Source organism: Astatotilapia calliptera, chromosome 15 (genome assembly GCF_964374335.1).
Source record: "Astatotilapia calliptera chromosome 15, fAstCal68.1, whole genome shotgun sequence".
NCBI lineage: Eukaryota > Metazoa > Chordata > Actinopteri > Cichliformes > Cichlidae > Astatotilapia > Astatotilapia calliptera.
In genome coordinates, this window is record NC_137436.1 from 35,476,365 (window position 1) to 35,501,121 (window position 24,757).

Consider the following 24,757-nt stretch of genomic DNA (forward strand, 5'->3'; position numbering starts at 1 on the left):
TTTCTATACAAGAAGGGACCGCTTTACACTCGTACGCAGAGAGATGCTACAGTAGTAGGAGAAAGCGTGGAACAAGCAACAGTCTGATTCCTTAAAAGGAGAAAAGGGGCAAATGAAAGAGTGCAGAGAGAAATGGAAGCCTGGTCGCCTTCTCTGACAGACCAAACGCACCAAACATCGTCGGGTTCATTTGGCAAAGGGTTAAAACTAGGACACTGCCACTTAAAATACATTCTTTTATCATTCATCAAGTAGCATTGTACAGAGATGGAGGTAACAGAGTCACTGAACAGGAGAAACCCTTACATGCATCCCTTTAGACTTTGTGGTAGTGTTACGTTACACAAATCAAACCTGCAGAGCTATAGAAGGCCTTCATTTAGAGGTTTTGACTGTCAGGTAAGTCATGCATTTTGTTTCAGCTATAGCATATGTACAAGGTCAGTGAATCAATGACTTCAGCAGGACGAAGGAGATGGCAGGAAAGCTCAAATCACTGGCGTTATTGGCAGCACGACAGTGCACGTGACGCTTAATATCTTTTAGGTACACAAACCTTTGGAAATGTAATCCGTAGAGTGTGTTTTCTACACGTTTGTTTCGGAGGCTTGAAGGAAAAATCCAACGTTAGCTGCTTTACACGAAGCAGAATTAGTGTGTGTCGCATTTTTCTTCGTGTGACACGGGTTCATTTAGGGTCAGGGGCAAAGGGTGTCTTTCTAGAGCAGCAATGTTGCACCATGTTCAACAGTCGCACAGGACGAAGAGGGAGATTCAGGTAATTAAATAAATCACAATTTACAGTTTTTGAGGCCAAAACTTCAAAAGTAAGCTGGATTTATGCTTCTCTGGTATCGAAATGAATTTGTATTCCACTTGTTGATTGTCATTAGCACCACCACGACACACTACAACATCCTACACGCGCACACTCCCAATAGTGTCAGTTTTCTAGCGTAGAGCCACGATGTTTAGTCTTTAAAAGAGATGCCGCCCAATTCCAGTTTTTAAGTGAGGTGATTTTTAATTCTGTCATAAACTACAAAGCCCTTAAAGTCTTAAAATATTATACGGCCTGCACGACATTTACCATGTTTGACATTTTAGGTTCCATTTTAATCTGCAATAATGTTTCTCTTTAAAATAAAATTGACATCTCCAAAGTCTACCATCTGTAATACAAGAGTCACACTGCTTGCTCGCCTGCAAAAAGAATAAATCCAGCTTAACGTGCAAACTCTGTTAGCTAATAAAACACCAGAGGTGGATTTTTTCCTTCAAGCATCTTATTTGTCTCATTTTGCATAGGAATCACAGGCCCGTTGAAGGCAAACAAAAACCGTTGATGGAGGTTTACAGCAGACAAGAAAACACTTCAACTGAGACGAACCGTCCAGCTGTAGAGGTAAACCAAACGTGATTCCTTTTTCTCTTTTTTCAGCAAGGGGGATTTGGGAACTCTTCCCATCAGCGCTGTGAGTAAAAATATTAGCACATCTGTACACAAACGTTACAATATAACAAACATGATCCCACAGACTGCACGTGACTCTCAGGGAAACTCTGACAAAAGATTTAGGCGGGCTGACTGACCCCTTAAAGTCTGTCTGCGTATTCAAACGATGTGACTCTGCTACACCGCCGATTTGTGTAGTGTTCAGATTGCACACAATACTTAGCATATAAATAGATTTATATAGCCATATTCTACTTTGTCTACTTTATCCCATCCTCTCATAAACTAGAAGCGTGGAGCTTATGAAAACCAAGTAGTTCAGTAAGAAATACCCACGCGTCGAGTCAGCTGCGTTTTTGTTAGAGCTTCCCTGTAAAGGAGCAAAAAGCCTCCCCACAATTGCGCTCCATCTCGAACACTTCAAACACGCCTTTGACTTTTTTTTTTCTCGTTTTTGCCCCGCTTTAGAAAACATCCAACAATTTGGCTATAAAGTGTACCGCTACAAAATACAGTACATTGATTTGTCAAACCTTACACAACATAACCACAAACATCACTGACCAAAAGTTTCTCTCAAATACGAGAAAACGTTACAGTAAGTTACGAAAATACGCTGTCACGTTAGACACTTAAGTAGAACAGTAGAATACTCCCGTAAGGCAAAATCAGGTGATTTCACAGTGACGACTTTAAAAGATTTCAGTGATCTCTGGTTTAAAAACAGACACCTTCCTTCACTGAGAAGAGGGTCGGCCTGAACGTGTATATATGTATGTATTCTGGCTTTTCATCAGGAGAAAATAAATTTAGATGCTTCTGTTTTTCTTCCTGATGATTTTTCTCAGTTAAAGATCACGTGTGTGGCTTTAAGCCAACGCATTTCCGGAGCACGCAGCATTTTTTGGAGCGGTGCTAAAAAAAACTGTCGTATCTGGATTGGACTGTTGGGCTGCAGCATGGTTAACGGTCGCCACATCTTACATCAGAAAATGGCACACTGAACACCGAAGGGCAACTATGGGGAGGTTTTGCACTCCTCGATAAACCAAAAATAGCTTAATAAACACATTTATAAATATGTTAGTAATCAATAAATAGACACAAATTACATCAGTGCAATATTACACGATGCCTACAGAAAACATTTTGGCATCAAATTGAAATTATGAAATGGAATATAAAATCTTTAACCAAATAAATAAATAGAACATATAAATAGATGAAGCATAAAAACACACAAGTACACAATGAAAATAACATTTGGTTGTCAAAAATAAAGCTTTGAGTGTGAAATAGAAAGCCGTTATAGCATGATGGGAAAACCGTTCTATTTCATTGCACGGTATTAGCAAAGCGACCATGTTTTTTTCGGTTTCTTTTTTCTCGCTCTCTTTTTTCTTAAAAACACGGCCGCTTATATCGGGTGCAGTTTCGCCCAATGTCCTAGCAGCTTCCTGCTACAAGCAAATATCAACAAAATAAATAATAAAGTGGATATGAAAAGAAAACCGCCAAATGTGCGTTTTTGGAATATATGTGGCATGTAATGGTACACTGTAAACACAGTAGGCTAGCAAAAGCACTGAGCGACCAATCTCATTCAAAACGACAGCGAGGCATTCCCCCCGGCGAGCCGCTGGATGTCTTTTTTCCCCCCTGTTGTCTTTTGGTGCCGCATTGTTTCAAAGGGCAAAGTCGGACAGCTGGACGGCCATGCAACGAGGAAGAGGGATCATCCTGCCCTTTGGTTCTCTCCATTAACGAGTTTTCTTTTTCTTCACGTCACAGCCTGTCCATTCTAAACGTGTCCTCGGTGGCGGGGTCGGCAAGCACCATGTCGGGGTCGTTGAGCATGTGCAGTCCGTCCAGGGTGAGCGGGTCGATCTTCAGCTCGTCCAGAGGGAATTGAGAATCTGCGTCGAAGCTGACGTCGCCAACTCCCGCAAGAGAGTTGGTCAGCTCTTTGGACAGGCTTGGCGGAGACTCACCTGTGACTGAGAAATACAAGTGCTGAGAACAACGTGCACGCCTGGCAAGAATCGGGTTAGAGTTTTTACTGATTCAAGCGAAATTGGGACAAGTATTTCTACATGTTTCCCTACCACAGAGATCCTATTTTAGAACTACTGCACAAGTGGATTGCAAAGTACCTTTAAAACCCAAAGACAAACGTTCAAGTCACTGGAAGGTTTACTTTGATGATAGTACACCAACTCTGCACAGACGTACGGTTTATTCTGCTATCGACTCTTATTTGGTGTTGTTTATTAGACTGGATGATAGAAGTGTATAAAACAAGAAACCTTGGCAATTTAGTAAAATGTGGAAGTGTCTAAAAGAAGTTGTTCCCTCGTATGGTCTCTGGAGAATTCTGCTGTTAGTTTCGGCTCAGTTGCCTTTAGACTTCTTTACCTTAGCCCAGATAGAGCATATATTGACTGAAATCTCAGTCATGTGCAACACACCAGCACAGGGGGGCCTCGTTTCTTGCTCATCACCGATGTTTTGACGGATGCTTGGCATTTATGCAAAGAACCTTTAATGTATCAAAGGGCAAACACACACAGATGCTGTGGCTACCTGTTAGGATGATGTTGGGGATGTTGCCGTGGCTGCTGTAGCCGAGCTGCTGAGAGTCGGGTAGGCTGCTCCCAGTGAGCCCCATCATGGCTGCCTGCGTGTAGTTGAGGGTGGAGCACTGGTTGTAAAGGCTGGTGGAGCTGATGGGGTTTTCGATCATGTTGAACTGCTCGAGCTAAAAAGCACAATTGTACGCGTTACACACATTGAAGTCAGAGAGAATCTAAAGAAAACCTTTTACTTAACGTTACGTGTCACCTGATGAGAGAGAGCGTTGGTCTGCCTCGATGCCAGCTGTTGATCATAAAAGGAGTCGCCGAATATGCTGCCCACCACGGGGATGTGCTGGAGGAACACAAACAACCCCCAAAAATATATATGAGAAATACACCATTGCAGTGGCTACAATAATAACACAAATCTTTACAGAGAGAGAAAATATCTGAGTTCACAAGCAGACACTTTCAGCGATGGAGTAACAAAAAACACAAGCAGCACACAAAGTCACAGCTGTCAGAGTGAGCAGCGAGCAAAGCAAATGGACCTCGTGACCACGACTGTCATGGTTAAACACAAAAAGAGGAGGCTAACAGAAGATGCAATAGCGCCACTCTTTAATGATTAGTTTATTATTAAAATTGAAAGCACACTTTACAGTTTTATTATAAATGACAAACAACCAGGGTGCTTCAGTTTGTCCCATCCTCGTAGATAGGACCACGACAGCCCAGATCAAGACAAAAACTAATTCAGATGGGTTGTTGTCATCATACTACCGTGGCAACACTCAACTCACCTCCACTGTAGGGACTCCAGTGCAAAAAAGGTAAAGTTATTTATTTTTTTAAATAATATTTATTATATTCTGGTATATTTGGAAAGTTGTCTGGGCTCATTGAATATACACACCTACCTAGGATTTACCTTACAGCAGAAAGTGCCTTGAGGCGTTCGTTGGTGTAATTTGGCACTATATAAATAAAGCCGAACTGAACACATATGTAGTTAGCAGGGGTAGTGAATAAAATGCTACTGATACTACAAGTGGCATCCATGAATTACTGTCTCCACATAGTAAGTGAGCTGTTGAGAATATGCTGAACTGTTAGTAGCAATGCCGTTTTTGCCTCATTTAGCTACTGTTAGCCTCTGTTACCTGATGTTAGCCTCTGTTAGCCCCTGTGAGCTTTACATCTAGTCTTTGTCTTTATATAAAGTCCAAAACAGAGGCAAACAACATAAGATCCCCTTCCACGGTTTCAAATAATAAGAAAAAACAATAGAGATGAAACAAGGATGCATGTTCTGGAAACTAACTGTAATTAAACTGCCTTTTAAAAAAAAACTACATTTACACTGTGTTACAGTGTAAATGTCCAAATCACTGGGATGGAACGGCTAGGCCAGGGGTAGGCAACTCCAGGCCTCGAGTGCCGGTGTCCTGCAGGTTTTAGATCTCACCCTGGGTCAGCACACCTGAATCAAATGATTAGTTCATTACCAGGCCTCTGGAGAACTTCAAGACATGTTGAGGAGGTCATTTAGCAATTTGGATCAGCTGTGTTGGATCAAGGATACATCTAAAACCGGCACTCGAGGCCTGGAGTTGCCTACCCCTAGGCTAGGCCAACAAGGTTATCTCCCTAGCATAAAGTTTGCATGATGATGACCTGACTATGTGACAACAAAGCAGATATTTTTTCCTGCACGTACGTATCTTGCCACCTACATGCTCCAGCCTGGCATGTCCCCCACCCATGAAAAAACAAACAAACCAAGACTTTCCTCAGAATATATCTGACACAGAGAATATAGTTTGGGTGAATTACATGTGAGAAACTGTAATGGTTGAGGATACAAGATGAATATTTTAAGGCTACAAAGTGTCAGAGCCTCCATCAATAGGCTATCAATATGTTGCCATGCACGCTGTGAACGATGGCAGTGCTGATGAAGAAATGAGCTATGCAGCTGTTGACGGCATGAGTGATTAAGTGTGGACACAGTGAATGAAAAGCAGCCTAACTCTCTACAATTAGCTTTCCCCCAGGAGCAAAGCCCTTCCCCAAACAGCAGGTAGCTCGGTGGGTGGGCCCTTACTTGAGGTGAGCCTCCAGGGGAGAAGCCTTGATTGGAGACTGGGGAGGTTGGAGACTGAGTGGCTGGTGAGCCAGTCTGATTGCGGTACTGTTGGAGGGAAGAGGGTTAGCTAGCACTAAGCTTCATGCCTGTCATACACAAGTCTAAAAACGATGACATGTGAGAAGGCATCAACTTAGGGTCTGCTCAAAACATATGAGGTAGGACTAAAAAGCTCAGGAAGCTAGTCCATGGAAATCAAAGACCTTAGCTGATTAAACTTTGATCTATTAAGAATTTAAAATCATATCTGAGTGCATCTCTGGATCACTTTCAGCAATGCTGCAATTTTTACACCGGTCTCTGGAAATGTTGTTCTGACCTTTTCATCAACTTCTATTTCAAGCTCAAATGTGTGGATGTTTTGTTTGTGGATGATTATCGGTGTTGAAGAGAACTAGGTACTAGGTAGGTTTCCACAAAATACATGTTTTCAGCTGTTTACACCTAAAGCCACATTTTCCAAGGAAAAATTCAAAAGTCGCCACTGTGGAATATGTGTGGGAGCCCGCATGGAAATGTACATTTGCATGTGCAAATGTGGTATAAGCTAGAATAGACTATAGTGAAGTCCGGGATGTTTGGGATCACTTCCTCCTGTTAAATTTGACTCCTTAAAAAACCAAGTTAAAGAAACACAAGTTTGATGCACTGTTCAGGCACAAAGCTCAAAGTCTGTGCTTTGAGCACTCAACAGTGAAAAACAAAACACCTAGTCTAGTGCAGTCCATCTAGTCCAACCATTTACAAATGAAAGGGAGGCGGAAAAAGAGTTCCAGGTAAACCAACTAAATAAAATACCAGCTGGGCTTAAAGTGATCCAGGATGTTCTTGAAGAGACTGGGTAATGTTCAGTTAGGGTAAAGCCTAAACATTCTGATTATACCTCAAACACTTGTGTTTTAAAGAACGGCCAAATGCATATTTCTTTTTTCATAAACCATCATTTACAAAGATGTTAACATCAAACAACTTTACAGTGACATCGTGTAGCAAAGAGTAATATGTGTTTATGCTTCTTAGCTAAGTTAATCTATATAATTAGAAATAAATTAGCATAGAAAGGATGTGCAGATATTTACTGCGATGTATTTAGGGTAGCATCATTAAAGTGGTAAAATTAACAGCAGCTTAAAAATAAGCAAAATTATCTCAATCATGTCATCAGATTTTTATCTATGCTTCCACGTTCTTGTTAAACTGCATCTTACCGAGCTGATGCTCATGCTGCCAGTGGTCTGGCTGTCTGGTGAGGGACTGCTGGCAGTGGCAGACGCTGTACCAGCGGAGGCCAGAGTTGGCAAGGTAATGAGCTGGATGCCTTGTGGCAGGGCCTGCTGCTTCTGGAGGTCACTGATCAGCTGGGCCTGAGCCTGAGCTGTCAGCTGGTTGAACAGAGGGTACTGAGAAAGCTGCTGTTCCAGGGTCAATGACTCTGTTGGCATGACCTGCAGAACGATGGGGATAAATTAGTCCAAGTAGCAGTGATTTCTGCTGCATGAACTGGAGGGTAGGGGTGTGGTGTTTAAATGTTTTATCTTATCTTTAACCACCTAGTATGTGTTGAATACTCATTAGTATACAGCTTGACGTTTCAAAAGCACTACAATTTATGGATCTGTACTAAAAGCATAAGGACAAAGACACAGATATCATTAAGAGCCTGTTCTCAGCATCCAACAGTGCTATTTACACATAGGAACACATTACTGCAGATGATTTCAGTCACTTAGGGCCTAGCGACCCCCCTGGCAACCTCTAGCTGATAAGGAAACGTATGTATTCTCGAACCAGTTGAAAGTACCAGGTGAAATTATCTGCAAAGATAATTTGCAAAGATAATTTGTTGTTGGTGGAGTGCTGCACCAACAACCTCCTTGCGATTGCTTTGGTCTTCGGCACATGCCTGCAATTTGCCGACTTGACTGCAAAGACTCAACTGGAACTGTGAAAAGTCTCCTTCAAAGTAAAAGTTTGCTAAAATCAACATAGCCATGTAGTGTTTCTTTAACTTAACCAGACTGCAAATGAATACTGGAAAAAAAAGAAAGATCAACTAAGCTGATAAATATGTAAATGTGTCACGCTCATCCACCACGGCCTCCCTACAATACCGACTCTGTTGCTCTCTCATGCCTGACTTTGTAAAGGCAAGGCAAGGCAAGGCAAGTTTATTTGTATAGCACAATTCAACAACAAGGTGATTCAAAGTGCTTTACAGAGACATTAGAAACAAGAACAAATAAAAAGCATGATTTAAGATTGAATAAAACAAGCAAATAAACTAACTAACTAATTAACAAACAAACAAACAACAGTATATAAAATCAAAACAGATAAAATCAGAACAGTAGATAAAATCAGTAGTTAAATTTAAGTTTTGAAATTTAAGCTTAAAGTGTGGATTTGGTGCTTTATTCAAATGCAGCTGAGAACAGGTGAGTCTTCAACCTGGATTTAAATAAACTGAGTGTTTCAGCTGATCTGAGGCTTTCTGGGAGTTTGTTCCAGATATAAGGAGCATAAAAGCTGAATGCAGCTTCTCCGTGTCTGGTTCTGACTCTGGGAACTGATAAAAGACCGGATCCAGATGACCTGAGGGATCTGGATGGTTCATACTGGGTCAGGAGGTCATTGATGTATTTTGGTCCTAAACCATTCAGAGCTTTATAGGCCAGCATCAGAACTTTAAAGTCTATCCTCTGACGGACAGGCAGCCAGTGTAAGGACCTCAGAGCTGGACTGATGTGGTCCACTTTTTTGGTCTTAGTGAGGACTCGAGCAGCAGAGTTCTGAATGAGCTGTAGTTGTCTGACTGATTTTTTAGGTAGACCTGTAAAGATGCTGTTACAGTAATCAAGCCTACTAAAGATGAATGCATGGACTAGTTTTTCCAGGTCCTGTTGAGACATCAGATCTTTTATCCTTGATATATTCTTGAGGTGATAGTAAGCTGACTTTGTTATTGTCTTAATGTATTTTTCTAAGTTTAGGTCTGCATCCATCACTACACCCAAATTTCTCGCCTGGTTTGTGGTTTTTAGATGTATAGATTGAAGTTCTCTGGTGACCTGTAATCGTTTTTCTTTGGCGCCAAAGACTATTACCTCAGTTTTGTTTTTGTTTAGCTGGAGAAAATTGTGGCACAACCAGTCATTGATTTCTACTGATGACTATCTGGACATAAACAAATACTGAACCAATGAGAGTTTGACCATAATGTAGCATATCCTAAAATGCAGTATTTTATTCTGTAATTTATTCTGTGCACAAAACCTACAAAATATAATTAATCATTAATGGAAAAAGACTTGAAACGGCACCATAGACTAATGTGAAAAATCCTTAAGGGTTAATATAATGTGACCTCTTTTTGCAGTAAGTGATGACACTTATTTGTTTCAAATTCAATACATCGGGATGCAAGTGCAATAACTATTTTTAAATTTCTGACTTCATCCATTTTTGGTCCAAATACCTTGGATATACAAATACATTGTTCCTGAAAGAGAATGAAACTAATTTTAATTAATCCTTACCTGTGTAATGCTAACTGGTGAGGAAAGGGTGGGTGAGAGCTGCTGAGGAGATTGTTGGAGATGGAGGTCAGAGGTTAGGGTAAGCGGCACCACCGGTGGCTGCCGGCGCTGTGCAGTCACGGTCATGGTGGGCTGAGAGGAAGTGGGGATCCCTGGGAAGTCAAAAAAAAAAAGAAGAAAAGAAACTATGGATGTACACGTACCTGTTTTTTGTCTCCAACTTAGCTTTAATGCACCAACTGGTGTAAATAAGAAACATCAGAAAAAGTAAAACAGCAAAAAACCACCAACTTTAAATGCCTGCACGGTAGGGACTGATACTGAGTGCAGAAGAGTGAGTCTAAGTCAAAGTAAAAGTCTGTAAAAGTGCATAAATGTGATAAAGCACAAGCCCCTACATTTGGTATTTTACACATTAGGTGTTACAACATAAGAGACTGTTACAAACTGATGCTGAACTAGATCCTGTTGGCCACACTGCGTGCCGTCTGCAGAGCTAGACTCAACACTTGTGGAGCATCAAATTAAATCCTGCTGTTTTGTTGTCATTTGTATGAAAACTACCGGCATGTTTTTATGTTTTCTTTGGAAAGTTGCATAAGTGTTTAGTGGTTCTCCTTTGTAAACAAACACATTCCACTTAAAGCTAAATTTCTGTGCTACAACACTGGTCGGTACAATACCGACGCTTTGTTAAATTTACCCGTTTTACCCCTTTTATGAACACAAAATGTTGATTATTACCGTGGCTGGCGGCGCTTATACCCAGGTGGGTGAGGTTGGTGGTGAGGCTGCCCGTGCTGTTGGCTGTGCTGAGGGAGGGGAAGGCCACGGTGTCCTCGGGGTCCAGCGGGGTAGAAAGCGGTGGGGGGAACTGAATGTTAGTCAGATCGGGCAGCGAACCGCCGGTGTTATGTGCGGCTGGGAGCACGGATGGGTTCAACTCCTGGTCTGGCGAGGGGAATATGCTGAAAAGAGCACATTTTCTATCAGACATAAGAACAGCTTGTGCGAAACAAGACTGTGACCAAGCATATGAGCATTTTTAATAAAAGGCAACAACAGCTAGGTGACAGTGGGTAGCATGTTTGCTTTAAATGCTATTTTAAATACTTCTTATAACCCACCTACAGTGGGTGGGTGCCACAGTATGACAGTCGATTTTCATTTTTCTGTATAATTTGAATTATAATACTCAGATTGTGCTTCTTATGCAATTTTTCTGTTTTTAAATATATATTTTTATGTATTGTTCTTGTTAATATTATTATTATTTTTTCTTTTTGTATTTTTAGTTGTCCTTAGCATAAAGCGCTCTACCAACAAGCTCGGCTAAACTGAAGCCTGTTGTGCTTTCACTCAGTGATGCCCACAGATAAATAATTCCCAGCCGTGCTAGAATTTTCCATCAGCTGACAATCCTTTCTCAGTGTGTATTCTGTGTCTCGTAAGTTCACTTTCTTGAAAATGTTTTTAGTTTCTAGCAAGGAGAAATCATTGCAAGACCTGTTTCATGCTTTGCTTTGGTCAGTTTGAACCAAATACAGCAAACACAAGCAGACTTCATTTAGAGAGAAGCAGGAACGATAATCTATTACTAATAATAGGAAATCTAAAAAAGGCTCTTTTGGCTGATTTTTTGGTCACAAAGGAAGCTCATCTGGCAGATTTTGATGCCAGATATTGTTTCTGGTGCAACCACCAAGGGATTTGTGTCTCCTGGGAACGAGTATGTGTAAGCCACTCCTGTTACAGCACAACATAATGATCTTGTAATAACGTTTCTTCTAGATTAATTACCTAATGGGTATTGTGTCCCACCGAAAAGTTGCTTTTAGCAATTTTTCCAGTTTTTTTCTAGCACATAATTGTAAACTTGTAATATGGAGGCTTAACACAAGTTACACAGAAGTGCACAGCAGGAGTGACAGGGTTTCATAATAGTTTGCTTCATTTTTGACTAACCAAATGAGCGTGCATTTAGTTTTTTTGTTTATTTTCTTGTATAACCTTTAAACGTGGATATTATTTGAATTTAGAAGCAAAAAAGATGCAAATTCTTTCGTGACGTCTCTGAGAACTGACAGCACATTTCGTGTTTCTTTTTATGTACAGCTGTCAAAACATAATTTGTGATTTGTGAGCCTATAACAGAAAATATTACAATACTGTGCAAAGTCTTAAATTTGTTCTACTTTGCTTCCAAGGAGCCAGATTTTCTTTGAATTTGTTGAAAGTGTTCTTGAGCAATAGTTCTGCAAAGTTCTTATTTGGACATTTGCTGCTTTTTCACTCATTTTCAGTCCAGTCCTTGAACCTGACCATCTTCAGACAATGACCTTTGAATCATTCAAATAAAAAAGGGCACCCCAGTCAAGGTTTTTTAGCAAAGAAGCAGTTTTAAAATATCTTGATGCATGCTCAATCATCCAGGTAAGTAAATCCCAAGAAATTTCAGAAGATTCTGTTCATCTGGACGTAGCGTTTTCAGTGGGAGAAACATTTTAATGACCGTGAAACTGACATCACAGCTGCAGTGGGCTAGTTTCAGTCATTGTGCAAAGGTAATGTTTATAAGGTTGGGGAAACCTGCAGGTAGCGGAGACTGAAGAAGTCACTTGGATGACTGACGAAATCTTTCTTCCACTGAGAACACTACGTCCAGATGAACAGAATCAACTTTCTGGGAACCAGTTTTAAACTTTATCTCTTTAGGTGCTTTGTTAACTAGCAGCCTGTCACGAAAACAAAAGGCGGCAAACACTCAAAGAAGAGCTTCTTAGAAAGTCCTTGAAGAAGCTTCAAGGACTATTCCTGAAGACCACTTAAAGAAATGATAAGAAAGCTTCCGTATTAGAGCTCGGGCTGTGTTTAAGAATAAACGTGTTCATACAAAAAACTGAATGTTGACTGTTTTTGCTCTACCTAATCACACGAGCCAAGGTGTGAAAACGGGTGTAGGTCACTATCAGCCAAGGTTTCGGGTGAATTCATTGTGAAACTCCCCCCTATCATGTGATTTCCGGAGGTCAGAAGGCCCAGGATGTGAGTGGGCATTAAGGCATCTGGGAAGGATCTCAAAACTGGTTTATAGATGGCAGATAGTTGGTGTCGTAAGCCACCACCTCTATTCAAAGATGGTCATTCACAGTGGACATAGATGGCTTCTTTTACTCGTCTTTCAAACCATCAAACCATGTGAACATTGGCATCCTCAAAGGAGTGACCTTTGTCCTTTAGATGCAGATGGACTGCCAGTTGGCTGTTCTATGTTATGCCATATGTTATATTATGCTATTTTTTCATTCCTGTCTCTTATGTATACATTTGCATATCTAAAGATACATCAACATATGCCTGAACCCCCCCCCCCCCCCCAAAAAAGAAACAAAAACACATCCAAGCTTCACCAGTATGTTTAATCACATAAAACCCCCCAGTAGCTTAAATAAACCATCCACCTATTAACTGTTTACTTAAATGCTGTGCCGAAAAACAAACAAAAAGATAGATATAGATTGGTAGCTACCTATATATATATCTATATAAATATAGATATCTATAGACATAGATATAGCTATATAGTTATATAGATAGATATAAAAATCACATATACATCACATCATGTTGTTGATACTGGCAAGAAAAGATGGTCAACCAGTTTTACAAGTTGTGTCTCTGTTCAGCACCTGATGTCATCGCATCGACATTGTGCAAGTATAAAAGCTGCAGACCGTCAGAGATTAAACAACAAACAGCTGGAGTTGGTGAGCATCGGCACGACTGAAGACAACTCAGAACGATTAAACTGTAAGTTTTCAAATCTAGAATATCTGACTAAACTTTAGAGTCAGGGAAAGATTTACTGAAGACTTTACTTTGTTACAATATGGAAAATAAAATATGAAAAATTAGTTCATGACCATCTTTTCTGTCAAGCCAATGTGGTTTTTCCTGAAAAAAGAAAAAAAAATTGTGTTTTGCTTTAACCCTTTAAGACCTACCATAGAACCAAGTCCGCCAGAGCTTACTTTATATTTTTACATGCTGTAGTGCCATTTTTGGGAGCATTTCAAGTTGCTATACATCAATACAACTGTTATAGCCCATATTTTAATAATATGTATGCATTAAGTCCATAGTAACTACATTAATTGCAAAAAAGTGCAATAAACTACAAAAAAATTGTTTTTTACATATATTTCTACTTGGAGAAATTTAAGAGGCTTATCCCTTAAAACTTTAAATACAAAAAAGTTGCAAAAAATAGTTTACAACAACAGGAAATTTATTTTGAGTGTCTTCATAGTTTTATTTTTAAGATACACCATTTTTTATATACTGCAGGAAAAATGAAAAACAATCCTATGATGCAAATTTGCAAAGAAAACAGCAGGTGCATCAAAATAGACTATTTCCAGCAGTGCAATTTGAGTTCTAAGCATCCCAGCAACTATTCAGAAAAGCATAAAGTCAAACATGACCAGTATAGGCTCTTAAGGCCTACAAGTAAAAAACTACATTTTCCGCAAAAATAACGTCACTTCCGGTTTCGGGCAGGAAATGGTGGACATGCGATCGTTCGCGCTGACGTCTGTTTCAATGTGGGAAGTGTTACGAACAGCTGATCAGATCGGCAAAGCTGTTTCTGGAATATTATGTTTTTGTTCCTGCAAGCGCTTTTTACGCAATTTTTGCAAAGCTTTATGTGGAAGGAAACTGTGACTTAGGACAAGCTGATGGCATAAGATGTAAGTACAACTCCTCCGGTTTCATATGCAAAAAAAAAATCATTGCGCTAGCTTATGCGGTTGCAGAGCTACCAGGATTTAAAAATAGTTAAGCAAAAAAGAGCGTGCCCGCTCCGACCGGCTTCAAAGGGTTAAAGCAAAAGTATGGAAGTGATTTTTTTTTATTTAAAAGTTACATTATTATCAGGGGTGGGTTTTTATAATCGATTCATCGATTAAAATCGATTCTGGCTTGGATAACGTAAAATCGATTCATTAAAATCCTGAATCGATTTTTTAAATATAAATTTATTTTGCCCGAAATGCCAGAATCTCTGGTGACATCTCACAAAATTTCAAGAACCACCAAACAGTTAAGACAGTAAATGAGAGCAGGTACACGGATTCTGCACAAAGACGTAAACACACAGCGCGACCCGCGGACCAGAATCAGTTAGATGTCACCTTTCTCACGGTTGGGGCTGAAAGCCGACAGCTCGCTGATTCTGATCTGTCGGCGGGTCCGCGCTTTGTGTTCACGCCCTTTATGAGCCGATTCTAAAGCTGTTAGTTTGATCTCTCTCCAAACAATATTGACCGAACCAGCAGCAAAAGAAGATCCAAACGCTTCACATAAACATCGTCATGAATTCACTCTGACTTTTACTGTTTTGCTTCCACCGCGATGCACAGCTCTCTCTCTCTCTCTCTCTCTCTCCATCCCTCCCTCTCTCTCTCTCTCTCTCTCTCTCTCCCTCTCTCTCTCTGTACTTCAAGAACAGTTTCCCTTTCTTCATTATTCGCTTGCTTGTTACGCACCAGTCTACTGTTGTTTACAGCGCTGTCAGCCGCTGTTTTTTTCCCCTTTTACATTCTTCCGAAAAGAAAACCTCATTTCTGCTGTTCAATACTGAACAAATTTAAACTTTTTAAAATTATTCAAAATGCAAAACGCTTAGCCATGTCTCTAATAAAACCGCTGTAACTTCAGAGGTGATGTTCATATGTTGATTAATGGTTTTCTTTCGTTTTTGATCTACTGCAGAATATTTTTATAAAATCCCAGGCCAGGAAAATCACCTTCATGTTTTTCTGTGTTTTATCCTCAGCTACTTTGACACAAAGGCATCTGTTGTGATGCGCACACCTTTGATAAAGTCTTGCGTGTGTCAGCTTCCTTTTTATTGATACAAAAATATGTAAATGTACTGATCTGAATTATAATATTTCTGACTGTCAAAATTTCCCAGATTTAAATCGAATCGAATTAAATCGAATCGTGGATCGAATCGATTCGGGACCTTGTGAATCGGGATTGAATCGATTCTAGAAATCAGTGACGATACCCAGCCCTAATTATTATAGAAAGAGCTGTATAATGATTACAGTAATTAAAAAAAAACAAACGTTTATGCTGTTCTAAATTAAAGATGATGTTATTGCATTATGAATTAGAAACATAGAAAAAAAGACACTTCTGTCATTTAGAAAATTACACTAATAAGACAATAACTGAATGTATTTGGTTTAGATTTTTATCAAGTGAGTTTTTATTGTATTTATTTCACTTTTCATACTTGATTTACTTTATTGAGCTATTGTTATATTATACTTTATTTATTTAAACTATGTCATTATAGATTATATTTAATGCTATTTCCAAATTTTTGGGAAACACAAATGTGAATTTAACATTAAACAATAATCAATCATTTTATTTTTGAAGGTTCAAGGACTTTTCCACAATGATTCTCAAGATCTGTTTCATTCTGCTTCTGCTTGTCAGTAAGTGTTAGCAAATAACAGCAAATTATATTATAAGCAGTCGAAGAATTTGTAGCAATGAGTCTGAAGTTAATCCATCAATTTCAATGTCAGCCATTTCACAGATACCAGAAGTGAATGCACAAAATGCAACCACCCCAACCCAAAGTGCAACCACCCCAACCCAAGCTTCAACTACCACAATGCAAAGTGCAACCACCCCAACCCAAGCTTCAACTACCACAATGCAAAGTTCAGCCACCTCAACCCAAAATGCAACCACCAGAGCAAACAGCACCGCAGTCATTAACAAAATCAGCCTGACTTCTGTCACAATGGCCGTCGTAGCTGCTGTGCTTCCATAACATAGTTACAGTTGTAACTATGTTGTTACAACTAGCTTTTTTAACCATGCATTTGTCTGTGTATTTTTCATATCCTATCAAAGTGGGGAAGTTTCAATAAGGGGAGGGATGATAAATAAAAGGGGATCTAAACTGTCTTTTGAACACATGTAAATGATCCATTTTACTCTATGCTTTCACAAGATTGTGACTTTCTTTGTGGAAAAGGTCAACAAATAAAATGTTTACTGATCAGAGGAAATTGATTCAATCACACATATTAAGATTTATTGTGATGGCCATCTATTGTGAAAATAACTGTACCTAACCTGATTTATGGGAGAATATGTTAACTTCCTAACCAATAAATGACAATAATCACTTAAGTTTTGCTCTATTTTGTGTAATTCTGTCTGTTAACCAGCCTTTTTATTTATTCAGCATCTTTGCACTCCGACCTGCTTTTGCTGTTATTTTGACAGATCATCTAAATGAACTTTAAATTGGGACATGGGAAAGTACATGGGCTTTCTCACCAGAGAAATCAGATAATAAAATGGTTAGAAATTGCTGACTTTGCCCCCATTTTTTTTTTGTGGTCCATCCATATTTGGTCTTGCAAAATTCTCCCATTTATTTCCAATTCTTTCAGTGCCATTTTTCTAATATCCAACGTTAACACGAAAAAGGAGTTTTGCTTTAAATGTCATTATGAAGCATTTTATGTTTGTACTTTACAGTGCTCGTAGAAAAAGTAGCACCTGATTGCCTATCACTACAGGACTTTCCCCCAGGCGATACTAGCAACATCTGGAGGATTTCCTCAGTTACCTGACACATGGGGAATGCACAAAAAACTTCAGTCAACCATCCAAATGAAAAAGAAAAAAGCAGTTGTAGAAAAAAAAAAAGAGTAGCAGATTAATACTGAACTGTTGTTTACTTAGTCCAGAGCGCTACAAAACACACCAGTAATAAAACCTGGCTACTTATTAAGATTGAGATTTAAAGGATTATATCTGGTTGATGGTTATTCTTCCAACTAAAGGAAAAAAACATGTGCCAAAGTTTTCTTGTCAATTCTTAGGTCACAGAAATTCAAACTCCAAAGAAATCACTAGGAGCACAAATCATTTGCAACTCTTTCACCCAGTGAGAGCCAACAACTTCCAGGAACGACCGCCAACCAATTGGGGAACGCACATTTCTCCCTAGCAACCTAGCTGTATCACGTCCAATATGGCAGACAACTAATGTCCACATATTGCTTCATGCACAATACTCAAGTGGCATTGAAGAATAATAAAACAAACAACGTAAACCACTCACTTGATTCCTGGGACATCACAAGTGTTGGGCTTTGATGAATCATCCTGAGAAGAAAATGCAATCATGAGACACAAGTCTTGCGTCACTGGTGTACACTCTGCAGCCCTTCCCTGTCCCATTGGTACCTTCTCGTCATCCCACAACTGTTTCTGCACATCGTTGTCTGCACTTGTCTCCGAGTTCTCCGTTCCAGGCACTGTTAGCAGCAGTACTAATTAGTGAAACAGCAAGACACAGTTGCTTGCCATGACAAAAATACATAACAAACCAAAAAAAATGAGTCATCAATATCGGAGCCAGTCATGCAGAATTTAGTGCTGTGCACCAGATTCTAGAGTGTAAAAATAGAAGGTGACCATCAGACAGACTGAAAGGATGCCAGCTAATCTTGGCTTCGCTTTATCAGAGCTTCACACATAAAAAGACATAATCAATGCATAATCAGTTAATTATTGATTTTCCTCTCTAGATCCTCCTGAATCAGCCTCATTCAGAGATGCTACTCCTCCACATCCAGCCGAGGGCTGAACCAGAATGCAGAAACTTTGCTAGAGATCCATTTACTTTATAAATATTTCACCAAGAACTACTACTGTGTGACACCAGCCCCTTTATGTCTTTTGAGGTTTCCTGTCTGCATTAGTACATTCTACATTAATAAATAAAAGCAGCTCTGTGTCTTTGTAACGGGATCTTCCTCTACCTCGTTTAGGCTGCAGCTCCTGTGATCCCCCGGCAAAGACCTCCTGGGGCTTTGGATTCATGGCGCTCTGGTGTAAGGCAGAGTCTGAATTTGTCCTGTACGTGAGAGACAGATGAAATTCAAGCAAAACCAATGCCAGCTCATGAATACTGGCAGAATTCAAGCTCTGCAGCATCAAATCTATCAGAAATCTGTTCTAGACCTTCTGGTTTACTTTAGAAGTTGTGCATCAACTAGGCTGCACAGAGTCATGTCATTTAATCTTTGGAAGAGCGCTGTATCTGGCTGTGTGTCCTAGTTCTTATTTTGGCAAATGGACAAAAGGAGGTGCCTTACCTTCTCCAGCTAGTGTCTGGCGGTGGGGAGAGGTAAACTGAGCTGTAAGGACAGCTGTCAATGTGAATTTAGTCAAGGGAAATAAATTTGTTTTCTTACCCTAATCAGCCCAAAAGACCTGCTAAATAATAAATAACCACACACAAGCTTTACTTTGATACATTTACTTTGATATCTTGTTATCTAATAGACGAATATATTGATGGTCTTGTCAACTGTCTACAACGCATCGTGTTACATAGTTCAATATCAGGCTGTCAGTACATGCAGCATAACAAACACTCACTCTCTTAAAATCCACTCAGCACCATTACTGACAGATGATATCTTAACACATCTCATATGATGAATAGTAATTGCGTTCCTTAAACAGCAATCATTGTTAACCAGTCTGGTAGCAATCTCTGGTCCATATGACAATATAAAAACACAGATGACTAAATAACCTTAACCCCTACTTAACCACTTTCCAGGCAAACTACAGGCAACCACTGCTCCTGGAGGTTTCTGGTGTGGGGCCCTCTTTCCCATCCATTTTATCTGGTCATTGCAACCTCCAGGAACCAACGCCCAACTAGTTGGGAAATACACATCTTTCCCTAGCAACAAAGAAGTTGCTAGGGGATCTCAAAACAGTCTCTAGGCCTGTGCAACTGAGGCCTTACTTACATTCAAAACTATTCATCCCACAAAGTTTAGCCCCTATCTCAAGGCTGCATATTGGCATTTTAAGAGGACAAGTAAGAGGACATTTCCCAACATCAGTGGCTGATGTCTATCTGTTTTGTTTCTGTTTATCATCAATGGCACTGGCTAAATGTTTAGGAATAACATGACGACAAGCTAAAAGACTTTAAAATAGTCCTGATAGTGTCAGCAATGAAAACTGTCATTAGAACAAAAGGCTATTGTTTCAGAATTTCAGTCATTCGTTATTCTAACATATATATATATATATATATATATATATATATATATATATATATATATATATATAAAAAACATATCACACAAATACATGAAAACTAATGAAAGCTGATCAATTAAACAGCCAAAAGCTTAAATTTAAAGCAGTCTGCTACGCTGAAGTAGCTTGTCTCCAGACACAAATCAGAATTTTGACTTAAAAATCAGACCAAAACAATAACACATTCCTCATCACAGTGCGTTTGAAACGAAAGGATATCTGGCGTCCATGTTTGTCGACTGTTAGCGGCCGGCGGTGAGGCGAAGTGATGCGGTTCCGGTCACGGTAAACACGGTCCACCAGCCCGTGGTGCCTGGTTGTCCGACTGGTATCCAGCACTGAGTTCTGGAGGTGGACACATCAGGTGAATGAGGCCCCGCCCACAAAGAAAACAAAAACAAAAATTGCTTACACTATAAAACTGTGTCTTAGGATAATGTCTGAGGATAAATGGTGCACATGTGTTTGTTTCAAAATGAGTCAAGCCATGGGCCCCCCATACTGATGCTTGAGTTGGCAAATGTATTAAAAATGGAAAGCCATGACAAGCAATGGTCTATTTAAAATTTAGGAACCAAATTACGCATCAGGGTGAAAAAACCCCAAACAAAACAAAACAAAACAAAAAAAAAACAGCTGTAGTGCACGTCTTCTCCTTCACTCTTGGACCCTGATAAAACCTGATGCTTTATGCAGCTTTGACGACGAGGTAATGTCTAAACACTTTACTGTCAGCACAGCCATAAATAAGCCTGCAGACTTTCTTTAATGGCTTTAGAGGAATTTTCTGGGTTCTTTCACCAACACCACAGACACCTGCAACCTTTGTATGTCCAATAGTATCACCAACAGCTGAGAAGGGCACACTGGTCTACAACAAACCATTGATTTACCAGCCGAGAGAGGCCAGGGGCTCACCTGAAAAGGCAGGTCAATGTTGCCATTTCCAATCTGATTGACATTGGGCAGTGAGCCTCCATAGTACTGTCCACGATTCTGCCCTAGTTGCAAATACTGGGTCTTCTGTAACTGCAACTGTGCAAAGTAAAATTGCATGAAAGCATGAGTGAATGACTGATCCAATACACAAAAAAGAGATGCTAAAAAAAATGGTGCATGCCAGACCACAGTGTGGGATATGAAAGACTGATGAATTCATTAACTGACAGATGAAACGTGATGAGCCAGGCAGATGTGGCGGTACCACGAATAATCAGGAGGCAGAGAACATATTTTAATAGCAAATAAAAAGAAAAGAAAAATCACATCAGCTGATGTGAATGACACCTGACTGACAGCTGGTGTAATTACAGTCACACTTTCCATGTAACACACCTGGCTACTACATTAACCACACAACAGTAGTCAAAACAAAAGCCATATATGTTATTAAAAAACAAAAACAACACTGTGATGGAAGGCCTCGAATATGAAATGAAATGCGTGAGGATAAATGATCAGAACTGATGCCATGGATGGATGTTTGGATGGCAACACAAAGAAATCAGGCAGAGACCATAAAACTGAGTAGTAAATTCAATTCCCCCCACCCCTCCCCCTTAGCAGTAAATAACAGTACAGCTCAGGTTTACACTGACGCAGCGTGGTAAGTGGGCATCATTTCCAGCAACTAGACCAACAATTAGCCCCAACGTTTCCTGGCAACAATATGGTTTATATGTTTTGAGACGAACAGCCCTGAAACAATTAGTTCATCATCAAAAATTGCGAGAAATCGCCAACAATGATGACAAGTCATTCTGGAAGTTATTTTAAAACTTTAAAAAAAAAAATCCCATTTCAGCTCCATTTTACTGTTTTTTTTTTTACATGATTATCATCTGCTATATCTAAACCAGAGCTTTTCATCCACAGTTATATTCACTTCTGTAAAATGACAACAACAACAAAAAAAGACAGACAGTAAAACGAACATCATGTCTCAGCGTTAGAAAAAAAACCCCCACATTTTATTCATCAGCAGTGGACTTGCAGCTTCAGTTAGAGCCAATTGAATTGGCATAATAAACAGCAGCCTAATGAAAACATCTGCTCCACTTGTAGTGGTTGAGGCAACCAGTGCTTTCATTGTAGTGAGAAAGCTGCCATTCACACTTTGCTAAAGATAGAGCGAGTAAAACGAGACATGTGGATCATTTAGTCAGAGCTGACTTTGCTCTCCGTAAGTGTATGCTATGAAAATAATGTTACGGGTAATGTGGGGGTTACCCTCTTTCCCCTTAATAAATAAGAAACACACACACACACAGCTGGTTAACATCTGTTTGGCTAATCTCTCTGTCAACCAACATTGCTTCCCATTCCGTTTCTAAATCGCAGCTAACTTTTCCTAACGTGCTCTAATGCGGTCACTACCATGCCAGACGATTTGTCTATTAGCTAACGAAATGTCAGCAGCCACAGGCAGGGGAGAACAGGTGCACATTATCCACAGCTCCAGCAGGCGAGGCTAAGCTGGTTAGTGCTGCTGGAAGTCAAATAATGCTGGCTTGTTTTAACAGGCGCGGGGGAAACGTCGCTCCGCAGCATTGCACTGATGCAGCAAAGGACGCTAATATGAACTTTAGCTTACATAGCATCCCAACCTTTCCGATACATCTCCGCAGTGTTCGTTAGCTGCCAAACAGCGATGCAACGAGAGGTAAACAGCCCCTCTGTGGGGGTCTTACCCGCGCAGCTCTGGTGATGTTCAGGTCTTTCATCACTTCTTCAAACGCGGCGGTCTCTTCCGCCTGCTTCTGATTATGCAAAGCGATTTTTTCGCTAAATTTGCGAGGATTGTTAGAGGACGCCATCTTTCCCCTCTTCTTCTCAATGGAATGTTACGCTGCGCACCACTCCGGGCTCTCCCGGTCGTCATCACGCACAGTCAACGTGTCTGTTGATGTTTTTCTTTTTTGCTTCAGTTATTGCCAGAGTTTGCGGCAGGGTGAGTTGCAGATAAAATACACACTGCCACAAGGGAAATCGTGTGCCCCAGATGCATGCTATAAATAGTTAAGTAAATAAATAAGTTCACATAAAAGAGAACAGGATTTTCAAACAGAATAAAAACAGCATGGAATGAAGCAGTAATGAATGCAATGGATACAACAGAAAAAAACTGCGCATGAACTATCCAGAATGGAAGGAAAGTCTACATATATCGCATGAAGCTCTAGTTTATGACGAGAAAGTTGGATCATATTGAATTAAACTAGAAGATATGCAATGGAAGTCTGAATATACTGACTAAAACTTGCATATATCCAATGAAAGTCTGAATGTATTGAATTAAACTTCACTATGTGAGATTGTGAGCTGTTGTGGTATATTTTCATTGGTTTTTGTAGATTTTCTGGCCATCGTTTTATTGGATCAAGGACAATGGTCTAATTGTTTGAAACTTTTGGTATGACCCTGTCTGGAATGCAACCCTGATACTGGATATTGGACTAAAAGAGTTGAAGAGGTAATTGCAGGCTAGCCAACGAGCTATTAGGCTAACACTGAAGGGTACCACGGGGCCAAGTGGACTCTGACAGCTGTCGAGGACATTAAAAAGTCTCTTGATTTCCTAATGGAGGGAATGTCTACTATCAGGTTGCAGTAGAACAGCATCCTTAACATTGTGGAGGTGGTAAAGCTCCTCTGCATCTAAAACATAGAGTAAGAGAAAAGGATTGCAGACCTGCAACGGTATTCCAGGATAAATGACTGCTTCATATTAAACCCCGCTCATACGCTCAGGCAGGTACTGTCAATAGCAGTGAGGAACCAGGGGAGCTGGACGTTAGCTCCATGGTACAACAGGTTGCTGCTTTCCTGCAGTCCAAAGGGATTGATCTGGACTGTGACAACATCGACGCATGCCACCCTGTGCCCAGAATAAACACCAGCAACAAACCAGCTATTATCTTAAGTGTAAATAAGAAGCACGAGAATGCACTGCTGGGACAAGGGAGAAAATTAAAAGCATATAAAGTATTTATCAATGAACATCTAACCAAAGAGCCAAGCAAGCATTGTACCTTAAGAAACTGGGAAAAATTCAAAGTACTTGGATGACAAACTGTAAAATCAAACTAAAAGGATCACTGGAGGAAGCTAAACTGCTGGTCATCAAAAATATGGTAGATCTCAAAAAATATACAAAACTAAACAAGGTAACAACTATACACTCACTTATCACACACTGAAGGGAAAGGAAAAGCTATTTTATATTAATATGTGGAATGAAACCTGAATATATGAATCAATGAGTGATCCACCTGCTCCCCATCTTTGTTTGCTGATTAGGTGCTTTACCAGCCCGAGGATCTGCCTGCACAGAATCTTAGCTTGTCCTAGGCCTGTGCCTCTGGACAGACACTGGAGAGGCATATATAATGCATGAGTGTGTGTGTGTTTTCAGGTTTTACTGCAACAGTAGCTTTTTTGGTAAAATTTGTGTAAAAACAAAAAACATTGCACACCCTTGAATATTTAATTATCCTTTCTGGAAAAATGGATCAAATTATTCAATGGAGAGCCTGGAACATTACTGTAGGCCAGTATGAAGGAAGCTAACAGCTAACCAACACATTAATTAAAGTCAGAAAACTATTTGCTGTTATGGAACCTTAAATATTAATTTTAAATAATTTAATCAGCCTGGCTGATTATTTGGAAAGCTGCCAATCTTGTTGGCAATAGCACTTCTCAGAAGATCCCTGGGTTTGCAACACCACTAGCATGAGAAATAAAGAAATAGTGGACTAGTTGGGGGGGAAAAAAAACAAAACAAATAAACTGACTTTTCTTTATGAATTCATTAATACTTTGCACACCCACAACAGAAAAAACTGAAGTATATTGGCTGAACCAT

General features: G+C 39.8%; 1 protein-coding gene and 1 long non-coding RNA gene across 5 annotated transcripts; one reads left to right on the forward strand and one right to left on the reverse strand.

Moving 5' to 3' along the window:
* Window positions 1-1,480: 1,480 nt before the first annotated feature.
* crtc1b (CREB regulated transcription coactivator 1b) lies at window positions 1,481-22,811 on the reverse strand. Of its 4 annotated transcripts, none has more exons than XM_080289618.1 (14): window positions 22,581-22,811; window positions 20,809-20,925; window positions 20,108-20,235; window positions 18,924-18,983; window positions 18,588-18,682; window positions 18,010-18,095; window positions 17,885-17,928; window positions 10,462-10,685; window positions 9,718-9,869; window positions 7,390-7,626; window positions 6,140-6,226; window positions 4,298-4,384; window positions 4,040-4,214; window positions 1,481-3,453 (listed from the first exon to the last, which is right to left on the reverse strand). In XM_080289618.1, the coding sequence occupies exons 1-14, from the start codon at window positions 22,704-22,706 to the stop codon at window positions 3,242-3,244; spliced, it is 1,830 nt and encodes a 609-aa protein (XP_080145744.1). In that variant the 5' UTR covers window positions 22,707-22,811; the 3' UTR covers window positions 1,481-3,241. The 4 variants fall into 4 exon arrangements, with proteins under 4 accessions (XP_080145744.1, XP_080145745.1, XP_080145746.1 ...); XM_080289619.1 differs by having other exon boundaries at window positions 18,010-18,080; window positions 22,581-22,810; XM_080289620.1 differs by lacking the exon at window positions 6,140-6,226.
* On the forward strand, window positions 3,365-16,941 carry LOC113037230 (uncharacterized). The gene is made up of 4 exons (XR_003274604.2): window positions 3,365-3,502; window positions 13,404-13,527; window positions 16,174-16,232; window positions 16,326-16,941. It is a non-coding gene; the product is annotated as an uncharacterized LOC113037230 (long non-coding RNA).
* Window positions 22,812-24,757: the final 1,946 nt, after the last annotated feature.